Source organism: Gymnogyps californianus, chromosome 1 (assembly GCF_018139145.2).
Source record: "Gymnogyps californianus isolate 813 chromosome 1, ASM1813914v2, whole genome shotgun sequence".
In the NCBI taxonomy this organism is placed as follows: domain Eukaryota; kingdom Metazoa; phylum Chordata; class Aves; order Accipitriformes; family Cathartidae; genus Gymnogyps; species Gymnogyps californianus.
The window spans coordinates 179502561-179522775 of record NC_059471.1 but is presented as its reverse complement, the minus strand read 5'-3'; the positions used below and the strand labels follow the sequence as shown (position 1 = coordinate 179522775).

General features: G+C 42.0%; 1 protein-coding gene across 1 annotated transcript in view; it reads right to left on the bottom strand.

Annotated features, from left to right (window-relative positions):
• Positions 1-909: 909 nt before the first annotated feature.
• The window catches only part of CPM (carboxypeptidase M), a 35270-nt gene continuing 15964 nt past the window's right edge, over positions 910-20215 (bottom strand). Inside the window, exons 3-9 of the mRNA XM_050903293.1 lie at positions 14905-15002; positions 6648-6820; positions 4983-5167; positions 4562-4732; positions 3571-3723; positions 2365-2513; positions 910-1586 (exon numbers count right to left, since the gene is read on the bottom strand). Coding sequence (XP_050759250.1) covers positions 1353-1586; positions 2365-2513; positions 3571-3723; positions 4562-4732; positions 4983-5167; positions 6648-6820; positions 14905-15002 — 1163 coding nt within the window. The 3' untranslated portion in view covers positions 910-1352. The remainder of the gene's footprint in view (positions 1587-2364; positions 2514-3570; positions 3724-4561; positions 4733-4982; positions 5168-6647; positions 6821-14904; positions 15003-20215) is intronic.

The following is a 20215-nucleotide window of genomic DNA, read 5'->3' as shown; positions in this document are numbered from 1 at the left end:
CATTCAAAAGCCAGTATCTTGCACACACAGCCCGCATTCCAAATGGGCATTGCTGTTTCAGTGTGCATTTACAACTTCATACGCTGCAGAGAACCTAGCCAGCTGGCAGGTGGGTGGCTGATGCCCAAGCTCCACAGCCCAGTGGGTCGGGCTTGGTGTGACAGGCAGGGAGGGGCACTGTTTCAGTAAAGGTGGTATGTTTAAAAAGGCATCAAAAGATTAAAAAAAAAAAAAGGCAGGAATGCAGTTATTTATTTATTGTATACAGGAAAAGATTGATGTTTCCAAAGGTAGTCTCTTCTGGTTACTTTTGAAATTGCTTAGGAAAATCACTGGCAGATAAAGTTTTAAAATAAACACAGGAGATGATGGTACTAACTGGCTTTGCTTGATAAATTTTGTGTTTATTGGACAGCTTCAGAGGGCCCTGAAAATGACTTGCAACTGGCCAGGCAAAAGGAATCTGCTGATTCTGCAGGCAGGAGAGCCCAGCCAGGGGAATGGGGTAGTTCAGCCGTCACTGAAACCAGCCTCTAACAGGATCTGGTCTGTGCCTTGCTGAATGTGCCTGCCACAGGTTTGTTAGACACGGTCCAGACAGCGTAGTAACGGGGCTGTGAAACATACTTAAACACTCTAAGGCCATTGCTAAAACTATCTGGATTAAAAAATTCTGAATTGGATGCGGTTCTGTTCCATACCGAGTTCAGTAAAAAATGGACAACAGCAATGGTATAAAGCTGTCCATGACTGTTTCCACGTTGTTTTCAACAGCTCACATACATACACTTCACTTCCCTCTTCTTGTCTTACAACGTGTCTGTGTTACTGGTCTTTCTTTACCTTATTTCATCCCTGAGCAGTCCCATCTGTCGAGGTAAGAAAGAGCATATGCAAAAATGCCATTCCTCATTTATAGCAGTGGCTTTATTATGAGAAATTAGGATTGAGCTCAGGGCTTACAGGTGTGTGGCACATGAGCTGTTGGTTCAGCGAGGAACCTGAGCTTGCGTGAAACATTTGCAGTACAATCTGAGGCTTTTTTGAACTCAGGCAAATTCTTCAGAATGTATTGGTACTTTCTGCATCAAAATTCTACAGGTATCTCCATAGGCTGTACAGAATTTCTTTACAGTAAAATACTTATGTAGAAAAATATGATAGTCTATTATAATAAAGTAAAACATTTGACTGTCAAGCCAGTATTTTACAAAATACAATAAACATGATTGTAAATCTGAGAACTTGGTTTATAAAAACATACATTCTTTTGTATACACAGTTCCTTGTCTGAAAAGCCACATTTGTGCAGGAAGATTTTGCCTTGCCGTGTCACATCATTGTTCCTGACTTTATTTGAAAATTACAAGCATAACGGTCATTAAAACCAAGATATGGAGAGTTGGTTTTACTGCAGCTGAAGCCCGTTCAAGCTCTTGGTAGAGGGGGGTTTTGGGACATGAAGCAGCTCTTGATCCGATAGAGACTTCTGAGAAAGAGAAGTCATGTTTCAAAGCACTGAAGTTACCAGTATTGTCGGGTATTTCCACCGTCTCCAGCATCGATTTAAATCCCGGTACAGTAGCCTAGGAGCAAACATGAAAGCTTTCTTACTTGGTTTGAAACGTTGAGTTCAGCTGTCAAACAATCATTGCCTAATGTGCTTATTTACACTTCCAACGTATAGGAAAAAGTGTTCTAAACATAAGTTTGAGAACACAATGAGAAAAGAGTAAATTTTTCATGTTAGAGCAGTAAGACTAAACCCCCCAAAACATGAGACAGAAACAGTAATAGAATATTTATTTATAAGGGGGGGGGGCACCACATGCTGTACAAGAGAGGGAATCCTGCAATTACGCTTAAGCATAAGCCCTTGGCTGGCAGCAGGCAGAGCCCACGCTGCACAGGTGTTCTCCAATACCAGCTACCGACAGAGAAGCCATTTCCACCCAAGGAAGTAACTGTCACTGATGGAGGTGACTGTCAGCCCGTGGCTGCCTGGGGCGACGTGGATCCCAGCCTCCACCTCCTCACGCTTCAAGAGCTCTGCGGTTTGTTTCAAACACCCCAAGCTGGTGTCACCGTGGTCCAGACGCTCATCCCAGCTGGCTCCACCATCCAGGTCAGATGAGTGCTTATCTCTAGCCATTCTGTGGACTCGAGATCTTACTGTATCAAAAACCTTCCTTTCTGCTGACTCACGTTTTACGATACTGTTTTCTTTTCAATCTGCTGAAGAGTCTTTACAGCTCCTGTATATGACGAGCAAGTTCAGCTCATTGGTCTACAAGCATGCGGTCTCACTGTGCTCAGGAACTCAATGCAATTAGAAACAATAATTCAGTAAGGCTGCACACTTACATTGATCACGTACGTCCCAGGCAAAAGGAGAAGAAAGTACTCCCCGTGTTCATTTGTTCTGTAGGGGCAGACATGAGGCCTGCCTTTGGCTTCCACGATGGCATTGGGAATAGGATTCCCATTTTTATCAGTAACTTGACCCTTGACACCTATGGAAAAGGGAGAGGAGAGAAAGATCACAACCTGTAACTGTGGTGAGCCTCCTTCTCTGAGAAAGACTATTTGTTTGCTGGATGCACTCAAAGGCTATTGCACTGATTTCAAGCACATCTAGTAATATCTCTAGTCACTTGTACCTTACTGAAGGGAATTAAACCAGAAAATCCTTTGTTGTTGTTAATAGTTTACCCTCACATTAAGTTAGAAAGCAGCATTGTAATCTCTGCTTCTAAATCTCATTTGCTGAAAGCATCATATATACTTATTGTACGTGTCTTTTACTGAAGGGCTTCAACCTTCAGTACTGGTTTGGGGTTTTTTTGGGCCCCCCCCCCTTTTAAATTTAAAATAAGCCAGCTTCTCATCTAGTACTTCCCAATGGCAGAATACCAACAATGTCTGCTTATGAAGTAGTTTCCCTAAATTCTCACACACCACCTTCAAGGCAGCGCTGGCATTAAGCAAAGACAAAACAGCACTCAGACATTCGGGGCAACAAAATGCAAGATAAGCAACAGATCTGTGCAAACCCTTCAACTCACTGTAAAGTACCACTGCTTTGCTAAGCAGCAGCTCTCTTCCAACTGTGAAGTCAAAATGACACCTAGAAAAGCCTTACAAAAAAACAAAATCCAAGCAGCAAAGACCCGTGAAACATTGTGCACACGCGCGTGCCCACACACACATATTTAGAGACTTCTGAAAGAAACAACTGCCCCAAGGCCGCTCAGGAAAGCGGACTCCCTGAGGGGGGTGTAGGGTAAGACGGGCCCCAGGGGCCTGTCCCTTGCTCCTGCCCCAGCACATTTTAAGCCCCCTGCACCACTGTGGCAGTGCCCATCGCCCCACACCTGACACACCCATAAGTTCTCCTCCCTTACCCATCCCTGGCCTTGTAGCACTTGCTGTTCAGAAGCGATAGCTCCCAAGTTCACATCAGAGCTCTTCACCTGTGAGCTCTGACACTGACCCAAGCTGCCAAGGAGTTCCCACTTTGCCCACCGGCCTGGCCTCAGCTTTAGCTCCCTTCCCCATTCGCGTACCCACCTAGATGTACTTGTTTTATATATTCGATCAGAGCAGCTTTGTTGTCTCTCCAGAACCTTTCCAGCTGGTCTGCTGGAGGATATTTACAGCATGACAGCTCCAATGTAATTTCAAAACATTGTCCCCAGACATAGTTGTAATCTTGCATTCCACCTTAAAAGTGAAATAAAACAGTGTTCAGCTGCAAAGAAACACCAAGTTCAAGCTAGAAGAAAAACAGGAGCGTTAAAATGTTGGTACTTGCATCACACCTGTAAGAAAAGTAAATCAGATAAATTATTCCTCAATGCCACACTTGTATTTACTGCCTCCAGTGGAAAACCAGCTTAATTACTCTAGTAACATGTAAGAGTGTTGTTTTCTAAACCACAGTGGCATTTCGGGAATGATGACTATTATGGCTGAGGAAGGGTGGGTCTTTGACTTAGATACATTCAAGCGCTCCCAACTAAATAGAGGCAGATAAATGCATAGGCTGGCATAGAGTTTGCCCCTGCCAAAGCCATCCTAAGAGCCTTTTAAGGCTTAGAATTCAGACTGTGAAAGCAACACACAGTGCCACAGTACACAGGACCCACATTCTATTTGGCTACACATAAACAGTAACGAAAACATTTATTTTGGTGATCAAACATTAAAAAAAAAAAGGATGATAAATGAACAGAAGATTGGTTTTCTTTCTGAAAGGACAAGACCTTGGTGCCACACCGGTGCGTGCGCGCGTGCATAATCTATACAACTATGCAGGCCTTAAGAAAGGGTGCAGAAGCAGCCAGACAGCAGAGACTGCCTCATTCACTTGTGTAGCTGCTGATTGGGAGAGTCCGCAAACACCCAGGTCCTGCTCAGAGAATCCGCGTGAATGCGTTGGCTTACGCCCCTCATCAACCCTCTACTCTGGGCAAAATCACAGCCCTTTCATCGTCAAAGATGGCAGGAGAAAGTGAGAACATCATATGTGAAGCAGCTGAAAAAAATATCACATTCTTACCTTCCAGCTGGTACCACGAATACCCGTTGGTAATGCCTTCTGGAAAGGTGTGTCTGTTGTCACACCCAGTCCCTTTGTACATGCTGGCGTGGTTGAAAGAATACGTTTTTGCCAGGTGAATAAAGACATCATCATCTGGAGACCTGCTATAGCCTTTCAAAGAGCCGGTAACTGCAGAATAAAGATAGCCATCATGTAACTCTCATTACTGGTAAAACATACAGTGCTGGCTTACATACAGGATAAACACCTCCCAAATAGCCCTATCAGGCAGTGAATTTTGATGGGGTTTATCAAAGCCTGCCCATCCCAGCTCAAAACCTGGAAAAACCTTGCAGAAATCCTTATAAATTTTGCTTTGGTACAGCTAATGTTCCTAAACCAAATCAGCTGTGGAGAAGAGAGTTTGTTACTAGCTTACCTGAGTTACCATTATCAAAGGTGTAACTGGCAACCAGGGCACCCCCATGCAAGTTGGCTGAAAGAACAAACGTTTCATTTTTTATCCAGTTCATTACTGCTTGAGTCTCCGGCTGAATGCTAGCGTTGTTATTTTCAAAGGCATCAGGAAAGTTTCTGTTCAGATCTTCTCCATTCTTATTGTACCTTAGAAAGAGAGAAGACATTCCCATTACTGTTTTGCCTGTAGACACTTCCACATCACCAGCCTCCCAGTCCTTAAGATCTGTGGCATGGTAGTGTCTTCAGGAAACAGGCAAGATGACCATTGCAAATCTTCTCAAGCATTAAGAAGATGGACTTTAGTTTGCTTTCTGGCAGCACTGGAATTTTCATAGGACACAATAAAACAATTTTCTATTGTATTTCAGGTGGAAACAGTGAATAATATTTAATGTGCATATAGCATGCACACACCTACACATACATGTATTAGAAAAACCTAAGCCAGATAAAGAGGATGTTGTCCTTCTGTATGTGTTTTTCCCACTTGTATAGAAGACCAGGGTAACTACTGGATGGCTGTGTCCCTTACACTGCTGTCACTCTGGACATAGAGCAAAAAATCTGACTGAAACACAGGATATATTCTCTTCTCCCTGTACCTGAAGGTCCAGCCTGTGCAAATGCTTTCTTCCTTTTTCACTCAGACAAATCAGTCCAAGAGTAGAGAGGGTATTTAGCATCAGCTGTATTAGTTTTTAAACTCTGTCTATTTGACAGTGAGGGGATAAAAAAATACCACCCTCCATAAAAGTCCTATCTATTTGCTGAGAAATAAATTTCTTTCCTAATAAAAAGGAGGGCCTACACTGGTCACCTAGAGAACTAAACTACCTAAACTACCTTTTCACTTGCTTCCGACGTTGCCATGGCCAGTGATCCAAGAGAACTTTTGGCTCATGAGTTTGCTTTTTCTGCACATTCCAACTTGGTCCCTTTGGCATTTCTTCCCATTCTCTCACTCTCTCCTCTTCTTCCCTCTTCTAGCTTATTAAACTTTTCCTCCCCTTTTTGGTCTCTGCAATAGTTACATTAAAGAATGCAAGAGTAGCACAGGATGCAATGCTAGGTTACATTTTCTTCTGCATAAGTTTTTTTCCTAGCACTACTATTAGCACAGCACCTATTATAGCTAGCTCTGCTTGCATTATCTCGTCCCTCTTACTAGATCTGCATTCAACACGATCATTAAACACGTTTCTAGAAGTCCATTCAACAAGCTTAGACACACCTTTTTCTCATTACGAAGGGTTACAGAGTTCTCCAATTGAAATAGATCCCTGTGGGTGGAGTTTTTCATCTTTTTTTGTAGCACCCTGAAGGTCTAAATAGGTAATTGTACTTCTATTTGCAATCTGGGTCTCCTGCCTAAAAGGTTAGGTCATTATACCATTCTAACCAATTTTCTCTAGCGGCACCACATATAAACACCAGTCTGACTCGGTCTTCCAAAAATTCTATGCCGTAACAGTGTGTCTTCAGAACAGCACAGGCCAAAATTAGCCCTAACACATCCTCTAGGCTATCCTCTCCACCAAGTATGATTCAGTCTCTTGGCTATCTCCTGATTACTACTCCCCACCCATTTCCTTTACTTGCTCCCACCCTCCTAAGCCACCCTTACCTTCCTTGTGTGTAATAGCAATCAGGCACTTTTGTAGCTTCAAATCCATCAGGATTCATTGTTGGCATGATATGAATCCGGGTATTATTGAGTAACCGAGTAATAACTGGGTCACGTCTATAGCTGGTCACCAGGAAGTCTATCAGATGGAGCAGGATTTCCCTCCCAACAGTCTGTATAAAGAAGCATAGATTTTAAGTCTGCTATGGAAGAAGAAAAAAAAAAAACCAAAAAAACCCAAAAAGACCCACCACCTTACACTTAAAGGTTTTTCATACTGGATTACACAGACATACAAGGCATACAAGAGCATTCCGGTCAACACTGGTTTATTTTATGCTCTCCCCTAAATATATTTGAAGTAATTTCATAGATGAAAGGAGTCACTGGAGGATTTTCACAAGGGTTTTAAACCCTATCAACCAGAGCTTTTTCTGTAATGGGAAACTGACTGTGTCAGCTGCACTGCTTAAATCCTGCATGGATAAGGCACATGGATATCAAAACCTAAAACTGCACAGGCTGCCTGTTAAAGATCACATGGGCTTGGAAACTCACCACTGCATTATCTCAGTTGCACTGCAGAGTCAGCTCTGTGTTGATGCCCGAGGGACCCTGGGCCCTGCACATAAGCATCAAGTGCTGTGCATCACCACTTGGCAGTGATGGTTCAGAAGAAAGGAAAGAGACACCTTTCATGTTTTCCAGGGTGCTACAGAGCAGGATTTTTTCTTGTTGATCCCCTTTTATGGGAAGTCAGCTTTAATACAGGATCAAGAGAGGCCCCATAGACACTTCTGTTATATTCTCTGCTACATTGCTTTATTTTAATGCCATGAACACAGGCATTGGGCAAAACAAACAGGTATATATAAATCCTTAGAAAAAGAGATAGAAGGACATTTGGATGCAGACTTTGGATCAAGGAAAGGCAATGGCAGAGAAAAAGCTTAATAGGTATTTTTGTTCATGTAAGTTTGTATAGGTCATGAAAGCTGGCAGGACATCTCCCTTTAGTCTACTCTACCAGATTTAGGCAAAACAGTGACAAGTTCCAGCTCCAGTGAGTTAAGAACAGTCCTATTCTACCCCAGAAACCACTAGTACAGTGTTCACTGGACCATACTTTCCAGGGCACTGTAGGGTTCCTAAGCCCTGGCTGGGATGGGAACAAATCAAGACTTGCAACTAGATGTGCTCTGGAGATAATTTATCTCTACTTTATCTCCAAGAACAAAGCCTGGTAAATCACTGCAGGCTCTGACTCAGAGCTACAGCATCTCAGTATCTTTTAGAATGAGTCTTGCACCACTAAAGTAGAAATATTGCAAAGAATTATTTTTTTTTTTCCTAAAGTGAGGAACATGGAGTGACATTACTAGATGAACCGGGTGTCGCACATAAACATCTCCTTCCTTTCAGACTGGTACAGGCTAAGGTAAAAGGTAGGTGAAATCAGGCAGGGGAAAATGAATATTTCTCCACAGCTATTTGCTGCACTAATATTTTGTTGAATTTTCACATTGGTGCATTTTAAGTGGCAAATCCTGCTCTGGGTGTCAAGGTAAACAGGAACACAGACACTGTCCAGCAGGAGCTCTGCCTGCAGGAGCTGGGTTGGTACACGATGGGGCAAGGAGGGCTGGGTGTAACTGCTGGTTGGGAGCAAACCGTGTCTTGCCAGTTAGCTGGCAATTGCTGTTTATTGCAGGAGAAACAACCAAACAAACAATGTAGTGCCAAACATGACTCCACTAAGTTGCAGATCACACCGTTTTAAGTGTCATACTTGAAGGCAGCCATGGTCTCTGAGTTGGTACTCAAGCAATTCTGCCATGCTGTTTATACAGGGAAAAAGAGGATTGCAGATTTGTTCCTAACTTTTCTAAGCTTTGCCTGTCAGCTCCTACTGGTCTCTTTCAAGCCACCATCCGGTCATCTGCTAGGGGAAGCTGCGTTACACAAATGCATATACTGTGCCAGTAACCAAGTGGTTCTTTTCCAGACACTACAGCAAATGGACTTTGACCAGGGGGGAAAGGTCCCTAATTTCCTCCATTGCCAGTAGCTTTCAAAACAGCACCTAAGTACACGAAAGCAGACTGCTCTGCAGGTTTGATAAATTTACTTCATTAAATTTAAGAAGGGATGCAACAGAACCTGTCTTGTACAGGCAGCTCAGTTCCAGCTCTGGGTGACAGACATCTTGGGAACCACACAGAGCAGGGCAGGGGGGAAAGAAAGGAGGGGAGAGAAGTCAGCCAAATCATGGCCCTGGGCATGAGAGATAAAGCTAGCAGACTCAGAAGGAGCAAGAACCGCCCTACCACAGAGATAGCTAAACTACAGACAAGACTGGACTGCTCTCTGGAGCAACTGGGAAAGTGCCTCTGCTTCTACCATACTTCTCTTCAGTGCCTGACAAAAAGACATCCAGAAAAGAAAGGGTAGAGAAGCAGGAGCAGGAAGGGGAAAAAAGATAAAGAAAAGCAACACGAGAAGGTGGTGGCAAAGGGCAATGTTTATAAAGAATGGAAGATAACCAGTCTTTCACAGATGGCATTATTTACACTTAAAAGTTAAACCCAGACTTACATACACAGTATTTTAAAAACTAATCCTATTTTATAGGATTCCTTGTATAGCTATTGTTGTACCCGAGTACTTAGTACATTAAACAATTCAGCTAATCTCTATCACAGAGAGTTGGTACTTTGATCATTCCCTGGTGGGGGAAAAGTGTATTTACTACCACTCTGTTTTGGTGGGGTGATAGAGGAGTGGTTTTGTTTTGGTCCAGAGTACCCTGCATTTCTTGACAAAGCACATCTGGAGGTGTTTGAGGGGTGGGAAAGGGAAAGTTTTTGTTTCTGGGAAAGTATAGCTCAAGTTTTGATCAAGCCCTTGGAAGGCATCTGCTGCCCAGCCAAGCTTTACCCTGTTAGTAAAGAGGTCAGCTGTACCTGTAGAGAAAAGTTATGAGACATTTATTTTTACATTAGAGCTTCAAATAAAGGATCTAGACACCGTGGAGGTAGGTTGCTGACAGTAAAGTCAAAGTCAGACACCTTAACCTGCCTCTAGTCTAATATGAGGATGTAGAGAGCAGGGGACAGCCTTTATGTGCTCTGAGGCTTTGAGAGGACATGATGAACATTTGGTTTTAATTGCAATATCCCAAGGGTGATGCCCAGGTGCATTGTTTTGCTGTAGCTCAGATGAGGGGTTACATAACAGCAAAGGAAAATGCTTTCTCCCATGTCTAGGGATACAGTTAGGCATTAAGTTTCTCTGTGCGCTTTCAGCTGTCGGTTTCCTTGTGTGCCCCAAAGGGAGAGAGTCAGCAGGAAAGGCTTTCAGTGATCCTCAGGGGAAGCCCAGAATGAAGAAGCATGCATGTGTCAGGGCATGGATCAACACTGTAGAAAAGGGTGAGACTATTGTTTCTGTACGCATACCCCTTAAACTTGCTTACTATCACTTCTGGCATGGCTGGGTCAGCACCCTGCTCAGCTACTGAAGGGCTTACTCAAGAAGTCCTAGCGGCAGCCAGTTAAAAGATTAAGGTTAGCTCCAATTGCATCTGCACTGTAACACTTCACCACAGCACCCCTGGTTTTAAAACATTTTTGTTACCGCATGATAGAGACCTAACACCAGGGGACTATGGGTGGATAGACTCTGCCAATTTTAATGATTAAAATTCTTTCCTTAAACATGGCCTGGTTTTTAAGTTGAACTATGTTGAAAGAAAGATCCAAACCATCAGGTAGGACCTGTTTTGGAGCAACACGGTCTTGCCAGTCTCCTTGCTCCAGCCCTGATTGCTCTACAGACCTAGCACAGCATGCCAGGCACAACCCCACCTAAGGAAGCAGAGTTACAGCAGAGAAACCGATAGTCCATCCTGGTTTACCACTTAAATGCCACACTTACAAGATGTTTTTTAACACTTGTACACCACTAATTATTATGCACGGCTGTGACACACCCCACTGTGTTTGTCCTTCTTTACTAAAATACACCAGCATTAAAGCGACTGTTTGCGCAAATACAGTTTGGCACATATCCATTTATTTCTATAGCAGCAATCACTGTGGAAATATGAGAACTACCACATGTATGACAGGGCATTGCAGTTCCTTGGTTTATTACTGAAGGAAATTGCAACATAAAGCCTGCTTTTGAACTAGTAAGGGCATAAGATGTTACCACCTGGACAAATTCCACAGGCTTCAGGCTTCTCAGCACAGACTTCACCTGGCTGAGAAATTGATCACACTTTCTTTTCCCACTCAGAAGAGCAGGAGTAAAGATAAGGAAAAAGGTAACTGGGGTGAGGCAGCAGCCCTACCTGTGTTGAAAGAGATCTCAGCAGCATCCAGCTTTTTTAAAGTTTGTTGTTAGCAAATACATTTGGTTGCTCTGAATTTTTAAATCTCTGGTGCTTCTGACCTTCTTTACATCACATCAGCTGATACTGAAGCCAGGTGGAAAATATTTCTTGTATAGTGAAGTATTTCTTTTTTTTATTCTCTTTCCTAGAGCACATATTTGTTTCCCTGCCACACCCCTCCCATACTATATTGCACAGTACAAAGGACATACGAGTATGTGCTGAAAATTCCTTATAGCAGATTGTGTAGTATGTGGACACAACTCTTTTTGCCCAACCTGGTGATTAAAAAAGAGCCTTTTTTTATAGTGGCATTTTGATAATGTAAATGCAACTTCCATTCATTTTTTGGAAATGAGAGTGAGAAATTCTACACAAGACTAATTAGTTTGTTGTTTGTTTTTCGTAAGGCCCAATTATATTGATCACAGATAAACCTACCCCAGTCCTCAGTCACCCAAGCCCTAGTAAGTCACCATATCTCAGGAAACCCTCCTGTGGATATGACTATGTCTATGATGACATGTAAAACAGGGTCTAGTTGCTTTAACTTAAATCATAAGATAAGCCAGCCTGATAAACACATCCTTTCATGTAGGCTAGCTCAGGCCTATCAGTACAGGCTCAGCTTCACATAATGAAAGAGGCAAAATACTATTACACTAAGAAACGAAAGTGATCAGAAGTGGATGATTTAGGAGAAGAGGGTTGGTATCAGCATTACCATCCTGGGAAAGAGTTTATCTTGTGATGGCCCACTTACACTATAGCTGCAGAAAGTTAAGGAAGCCATATACTTAACACATTGAAGGGAACAAGCAGAAACACACAGGTAGTTTACACTTTGTTCAGACATGCTTTTCCTTAAAGGGTTTCCCTGCTGTGATATACATGGTTTAGGAAAAGCCTTCTAATTAGATCTTATGGTTCAGTTGTGTAGATTGGACTCAAGTCACTGGTACAGCTGGTCAAAAGGTGACAGTTCTGCTCCATTTATGACTTAGGAGTGTTGGGGGTTTGGTTGTGATCGATGTTAAGCGGAATGAGTTCTTCCCCAGAGAGGAACATGTCAGTGTACACACTGAAGGAGAGATCTTTCAAGTAAGAGTACAAGCCTGGGACAAGAGAGGCTGCTGCCTAATTCAGAATGAGAGCTGCCCCAGAATAGCAGGCAACCTCTCCCTCATCTTCCTCAGTGCAGACTTTATTAACATTTCACCGGCTCATGCATTTTGTGCAGTCTATTAGTGTCATTTTGATTAAAGTCTTGCATAGCTGCAAATGACTGAACTACCTCTAATTATCAATTTTAATCTGGCTTGGGTTAAACAAAAAGTACTGCTAAAAATGGTGTCCAACTTCATACAGGCACACAAAGAATGGGAGAAGTCTTTTGTTGCATCTCTGGGGATCTGGGGCAAAAGTTCACTCTATTTGGCAATGGTGATCACAAAATAAAATCATTTAAACCTTGGCTGGTCATGTCTTACAGTATTAAGAAAAATTAACCTATTTAAAAAAATAAATCTTTCCAGTTCTGAAAAAAATACCCTCTTCTAGTATTGTGTACTCCCATTATTTTATTAGAACTTTCCTGCCCCTCTTGGGCAGCTCTCCAAATAACCTAGGTTTTAGTCCAGCAGCATGTGTGAACAGCCTGCACACATGCAATTCAGGCTCCCCTCCAACTTTTAGGTTTTAGGAGCAGCCAGCCAGCTGAGTCAAAAAAGAAAAGTGTCATTTGTGTGATCATGACAGGTTAGAAGGGCAGCATCACCAAACAACACTTGAGAACAGAATTTTTCTCACTTTGTACCATTTATGGAAAGCATCACTGAAGCACAAAACACCTAACTAGATCAATGAAGCCATAATCCCACAATTTTAAGTTATGAAAGACTGTGGAACACAAGTTGAGACTTGTCATACAGTTAGTACAAAACTTATCTGCTTAATATATTATAGGGGTAGTTGAATCTTTCCCCAGTGACTAGTCCAGCAAAATCTTAGATTATGGGAAAAAATATTCAAGTTCTCCAATGGTTCTCTATATGAGGAATTCATTTCCTGCCATCTGAAATACATTTATGGTCAGATAGGAAAAAAAACCAACTGCGTGTTATATCCATACACAAAAAAACATAAGGCAAAGATCATCATGAGGGCCTGAAAAGGAGGCATAGCTCTATTTCCAGAATCTACCCTAGGTGCATGCTTGGTCTAATGAACAAGCTAGAATGTAGCATGGCAATTAGTGCTATATGGTACCTAGGCAGCTCAAGGATCAACCCTGCTCAGACAAACTCAGACATAGTGCCAGATACTTAAAAAAAAGTCTTGCCTCATTTCCTCACAAAGTTAAGACAAAAATTTAGATCCTAGGCAGTGATCCAGGTTGCCTAATCTCCAGCAATTCCTGACCCTGTGGATATGCAAACAGTGCATGTCTCCATGGTCAAAGTTCCTTGTGCATATCCAGCTGAGCAGTGAGAATGGCAGGAGTGCTTCATTGTGGAGGTTTCAATAGGAGGAGTGGCCTTCTGCAGTCCAGCAATATTGGATATGAGAGTAAGGCCATTCTGGATGAGATCATATCCTGCCCTCCATCTCTTTCCCACCCAAGCTGCGTCATCTGTAGCCATAGGTTTGCAAATCCCTTCAGCAGTCTGCAGGGACTGTCATATGGAGCCTCAGTTCCCAGGCACCCTGGACTACCCTGCTGACACATACCAGGTTTTAGGAGTTGCAAACCCTATCTTGAGCATCCAGTAACACATGTACGCATTTGAAAACATGAATCAGCTTCCTCCCACACAGAGTTAAATTCCAAAGCAGTCAGACTCCCAGCAGCACTTTGAGCACAGCCACTGTCAAACAAGGTGAAACTGGTCTAACTTGGGGGAAATTCTTGGCACTTAATGTCACAAGTGCCTGTAGGCATGCAAGTGCTCACACACAGTACTGGTAATAGCAATAGCTTGTGATACGCTATGCTTTACACAGGATACACTTCCTACTACATCTGTTTCTATTAGTTTTGGGAATTCACAGTCTAGCATATATATATATATATATATAAAATTTTGCCATTTCTGTTTAATTATTTACCCTTCATATTAAAGACTGCATAGAAATATATTGTGTAGTTTAAACTTAACCTGAACATGACTAATATAAACAGGTAAAGCTAAAGAATAAGGGAAATAGAAAGCAAGAAAAGATTATAGAGACGAGTGAAGCTTTGAGTCTCTGTTCCAGATTCATGTACTACACCAGGAAGGCTCATAATCACCATATTCTCCTTTATTGTTAATAAGTGGGCATTCTTTCCAGAGCAAGTTAATCCTGAAATTGCTTTTTGTTTTGTACTCACTGTGTTATCTCAGGTGAATCTAGGTATTCCCAGCTTAAGTTTCCCAAGAGAAATTTTCCTCCTAAAGTAAATCATTTGGTGCTTCACAGCAATTATTAGTCAATCTTAGGATATATTTGAAGAGTTCTATCAGCCATACTTCATGCCTAGGCAATAATAACGTACAAGCACACTATTGCATCTGACTCATTGCCAGGAAAGTTAAAGCCTCTGGGTTTATTGACTTGGAGAAGACAAAGCTCTCTACTTAAGAGAGGTCTTAGGTGTAGGATTGTAGGATTCTTCACCATGATGTAAGGTCTCCTAAAGACCTTCCACCAAAACAAGGGAAGTTTATTCTTGAAATTCCTCAAGCAGTACACACATATTAGGTCCTCTTTGAGGTACGACATACCTCAATAATAAGTAGCACACGCCTGAGAGAAGTTCACTCTAAACCTCTGCTAAGTGTATTTGGTATAAATGACATTGCAAAAGTTGAAACGTACCTCATCCCCATGCATATTAGCAACATACTTGAACTCTGGAATGCCAATCTTATGATGGGTTGGAAACCTTCCCAGAACAAGAACCCACAGGTCTCTACCTTTAAGAGGGGAAGGGGAAAAGACATTTTTTTTAAACACGTGTAAAATCATACAAACCTTAGAGAAAAAAAAAATAAAAAGAGTTGGTCATTAAGACCACCGTACAAATTCTCATATTTCGTTGCTGCCCAGTCAGTCCTACATATAGCATATCAAAGTAGACTGTGGGGTTTTTATTCCATGTGTACTTGCTATATTAGTTATAGGAATAAATATGTTTTGCCTTCTGACCGAAAGTGTGTAGTGAACCCTGCAATTTCAAAAGCATTTAACCAGTGCTAGAAAATAGTTTGGGGGTTTTTTTGTAATAAACATTTTTCAAATCAAGTTTAGCAAGCAAGATCTTGTCAAGCAAAGTCACCAAGCAACTAAAGAGTATTTAAAATAAAAGACACTCTTCCCCCCAAAATATTAAATCATAAGGGTTTTCTGAAGTACATACAGAAGTTTTCATTATCACAAAGAAAGAGCATCTCTTTTGTATTAAAGACAACACAGAAAAGCTAACACATTCATGAGTTACTGCTCACAAAACAGGAGATACCAGGCAGAGCTTTATCAGAGACATATTCCAAAAAAATCAGCAGGGAAAGAATTAATAGCTACAGAAAGAGTATTAGTTAGGACCACTAAAGCTGCATAGGAAGCTGAACTTTAAGAAACAAAATAAACAAACATTTTGGAAGTCCTCATTTAAGGAGGGGGCATTTTTGATTATTATTTTTAGTGATATTGTGGCATTTCAGATCTCATCTGCAAAACTATGCTTCCCACTAGTCTGCTCAATGAGGTGGAAAGCTCTAGTTTCACTAGATGGCAGCAATGAAACTGGACCAGTTCCTTGATAACAGCAGTCACAGCCTATAGATTGCTAATGCCCAGACTCTGCATGCATGCTACCTGTCCCCAGCTCTCACACAGAGCTTGTTGAGACCCGAGAGCTGTCTCAGAGAAGTCCAGCTTCTTACTTACAGGAAAGAAGAATGTGCTGCTATATGCTGTACTATAAAAAGCATTATTTCCTAAATCTTTGTGGATCATCAAATCTGCAGTAAATAAACTCTGGAGCATAACAATGTCCCAGAGGTGGAAGCCATGACCCTCATGGTATATCTGCAGTGAGCCAGTCACATAGCTAGAAGGGAAAACAAAAGTGCTGTGGCAACTGCAGTACCTTCAGGAACGGGGAAAAAAAGTTGAAGAGGACAGAAGGAACACTACAAGATGCACTGAAACAACTGCAAGACAGGTAAAACTGAAGACAGTGGTTGCCAAACTAAATTCTCACTTAACAGGTTGAATCAGAGTCTCAGGCTTAGGATCAAGAAGCAACAAGACAGCACTGAGAGCAGACAGATTCAACAAGGAGTGGTCTCAGGATCCCCTAGTTTTACACAGTCACTCTAGAAGACATTGGTGTTCAACCCTTATATCCATATGCTATGCACAAAACTGTGAGAAGCTGCTACTGACTCTTTAATGAAAGGACAATGTGAGCAAGCAATCCGTACTTTTAAAAATAAGTTCACAGTAAGCGCCTTGGTGAAGAAGCTAGTTATTTGGCTTTGTTGTATGCAGAGCCACTGTTGCATTAAAAAAAGAAAATAGTTTGATTTCTGTAGGTCTAGACAAGTTATAGAGCAGAGAAACCAGAGATACTAGCTTTTAAGCACATCCTTCTTCAAAAAGGAAAGAAAAAGAACCACCAATCCCCACCACCCTAGCCCTTCTCCCCTCCAAAACCTCCAGAGGTCCCTTCCAACCTCAACCATCCTGCAATTCTGTGAAAACAGACGACAAGTCTCGCTGCAGTAGTATACGTTTGGAACTGCAAAAAAATCCTAGTCATGAAAAAAAACATGCTACTTTTATTCATAATCAAGCGTGGACAACAATCTCAACTTCATTTCTATTTCTGCAATGTGTCATCCTCTCCATGGTTACATCCAGGGGCAACCTGCAACAAAGTACCAAGGAAGTCCTTCCAGAGTGCTCCATGATTCTCTGTGCTTACACCCTCTAAGCCATTCTGCCCAGCTCTCCTTCCCTCCACTGCAAGGAAATTTCAGACATCTGTCCTTGGTTCCCAACTTGTCAGTTGCCACATGGACTGCTGCACCAAGAGGAACACACCTGCTTACAACTGCGATTGCAGCCTTTCTGCCACAGCCCAAACTTAAGATGACTACTGCAAACCTACAATGTGCAGCTTCCCTAGCTAGGGATTCACCAGACCAAGCTGCGGTGTCAAAAAGCACATCCAACATCTAAAAGATGGTGGTGAAATTGTAACATTAAGGTAGCAAAGGACCTATATTGGAGACCTGATGGTGTCCCAGCTCTCTCCTAGATGGAGGTAGATACAGCTAAATTGTAAAACACATGATTTCCTACAGAGGAGACATAGGCCTTCTATAAGGTTATAAATTCATTCAGCCCTGGGACTGCCCGTTATCAGTGTGAGTACCAAGCACATAGCCAGTGCTTCAAAGTGTCTCAGAGCCAACAGGTTCAGTGAATTACTTGTAAAAAGCCCTTTCAGAGCAAGTGAGACAAGTGCCGATTAAAAGCATTAGCTTCCTCAAATCCTTGATGATTTCTTACACAAGCACAAAGCAGTGACCTAGAAGGTGAGATAGTTTAATGTCCTGATCCTGCACTAAGCTAACCAATATATTTACTACATTTATATTACCTTTCTGTATGTAATTATTATCTAATATATAAAATAACCAATCAATCACAGCAGCCAAATATTGTAGTCCCTAGAACATGAAGCCATCTTATCTCACCAATAACCAGACATTAAGATTAGCCCCTGGTTTTATTTGAAAGGAAGCAGATCACAAGGGCTATCTGAAATCCAACTACTAGCAATGATGACATCCACATCCATTGCATACAGACTTTTTGGAGCATCTTGTGAGCCAATGTAGAACAGTGTCATATTCTTTAGCCACTTCACCATGGCAGCACTAGCACCGATTCAGTACTATATATACTAAAGCAACAGGAGTCCAAGTACAGCTAAAATGCTATAGTTGTTTCTGTCATTTAAGACTTTCTACAAATAATATTGTATTCTGACTTCAAATTAAAAAAAGAGATTTCCAGTGCCTTGCCATCAGCAGCGCTCATTCCTGCTGCTATCACTGTGAAACTGCACTCATGGGAAACACAAGGAAGAGCTAAGTATAGACTAGCATTAAGTACTGATTTAAATTGGTCTTTCCAGCATTAGTATTTAGACTGTTTATAGTTTGTGTGAGGGCCATCTAAATGATAAACACTCCCATGAACTGAGATACCAATTATTTCCTGGCATTTCCAGCTTGTGAGAAGTATTAAACCTACCATTAACAATTAAAATAAATTCCTGGGTCTGCTCAGCCTGCAGTACTGGATAGTGTACCTATGAGGGATGATGTAAGATTTCTTTCCATACAGCAGTAATTTACTGCATATAAAAAGATTCAGCATATAGATAAAGTTTCCTTTAATCAGTAAAGCCTAGATAACTCTGTTTTTCTACCTGAAGTGAACAGCTAAGCTACCTCCCATGCTTTGAATCAACTGAATGTATATCAAAAAGCCATTTCTCACTGCCAAACCAGAACTGACTTCAACTAATTAGTGAACTATATTTCAAGTAATCAAGACAAAAGTGTTTCTAACTATGTGTCTCAAGCAAGTAACAAGACTTGTATTGGAGGAGAGCCATACCACACAGCTTTTAGTAGAATGAGCAGTCTTTTTTTTAAATTTTCTAGCATTGCCACAGTTCATGGCATAGTATCAGTATTCTAAACAGATCTATGAAAACTGGGAATTAAGATGGAGAATTGAATTTGGTCTCCAGATCTAGCGGGAAAGAAACCCAGTCATTTGTAGATGTTGCTGTCTGGATTGCACTCCCTGGTTTGTTCTATTCTGAAATTTATTTCTACTTTTCTTCACTTTGTTCTTTACAGCCTCATTTATGAAAAAGAACTGTTGTCATTTCAAAGAAAGTTATGGCTAGGAAATGAAGCAAAATGACTGGGCAACACACCAGACCCACTCTCAGTACCGCTCAGGCTAGGCTACTGATTCAAAAGTTTGCATGGAGGTCCACTTCAACCCAGAAAAAGCAATAGGCTGACTACAGTCCTCCTGGGCTGGCCATGTGTTGCACACCAACTTCATGGGTAGGAACTGCAGTAATGCTGATCCATGTTGAGGCAGTCCCGACCCAGAAAGGCATAAGACAGAGAGAAGAGGAAGAAAGATTGATTCTCATTAGAATGCAAGGTCCAAGACCAATTTAATCATAGAAACAATCACAGAATCATAGAACAGCCCAGGTTGGAAGGGACCTCAAAACATCATCTGGTGCAACGTTTCATGGGAAAGCGAGCCTAGATGAGATTATCGAGCACCCTGTCCAATTGCCCCTTGAAAACCTCCAGTGATGGGGACTCTACCACATCCCTGGAGAAGCTGTTCCAGTGAATGATTGTTTCTTTCTTTCTTTATATGAAAGTTTCTTTCTTATATTGAGATGAAAGCTCTCCTAGTGCAACTCGTATCCGTTGCCCCTTGTCTTTTTCCACATGGCTGCTTGTGAAGACAGCGCCTCCATCCTCTTTGTTGCCACCCTTTAAGTACTAGAATCCTGTGATGAGGTTCCCCCCCCGGCATTCTCTTCTCCAAGGAGAAGAGCCTGAACTCCTTCAGTCTTTCCTCACAGGGCAGGTTCTCCAGCCCTTTGATCATCTTTGTGGCCCCCCCTTTGGACCCCTTCCAGTCTGTCCGCATCTTTCTTGAACTGTGGGTACCAGAACTGGACACAGTACTCCAGATGCAGCCCGAGTACACTGAGTGGGATGATCATGTCTCTATCTCTGCTAGTAATGCCCCTGTGGATGCAGCCCAGGATCCAATTTGCCTTCTTTGCTGCAGCATCACACTACTGACTCATGTTCAGCTTTATTTCCACCAGGACCCCCAGGTCCCTTTCCACAAGGCTGCTCCCCAGCCACACAGATCCTAGGCTGTAGTGGGCTGTCTGGTTATTCCATCCCAGGTGCAGGACTTTGCATTTCTCTTTGTTAAACTTCATACTGTTCTTGCTACCCCACTCTTCCAGCCATCCAGGTCTCTCCAAGATGGATCACCCTTCTGACTTGTCCACCTCATCACCAAGTTTGGTGTCATCAGCAAATGTGGTGAC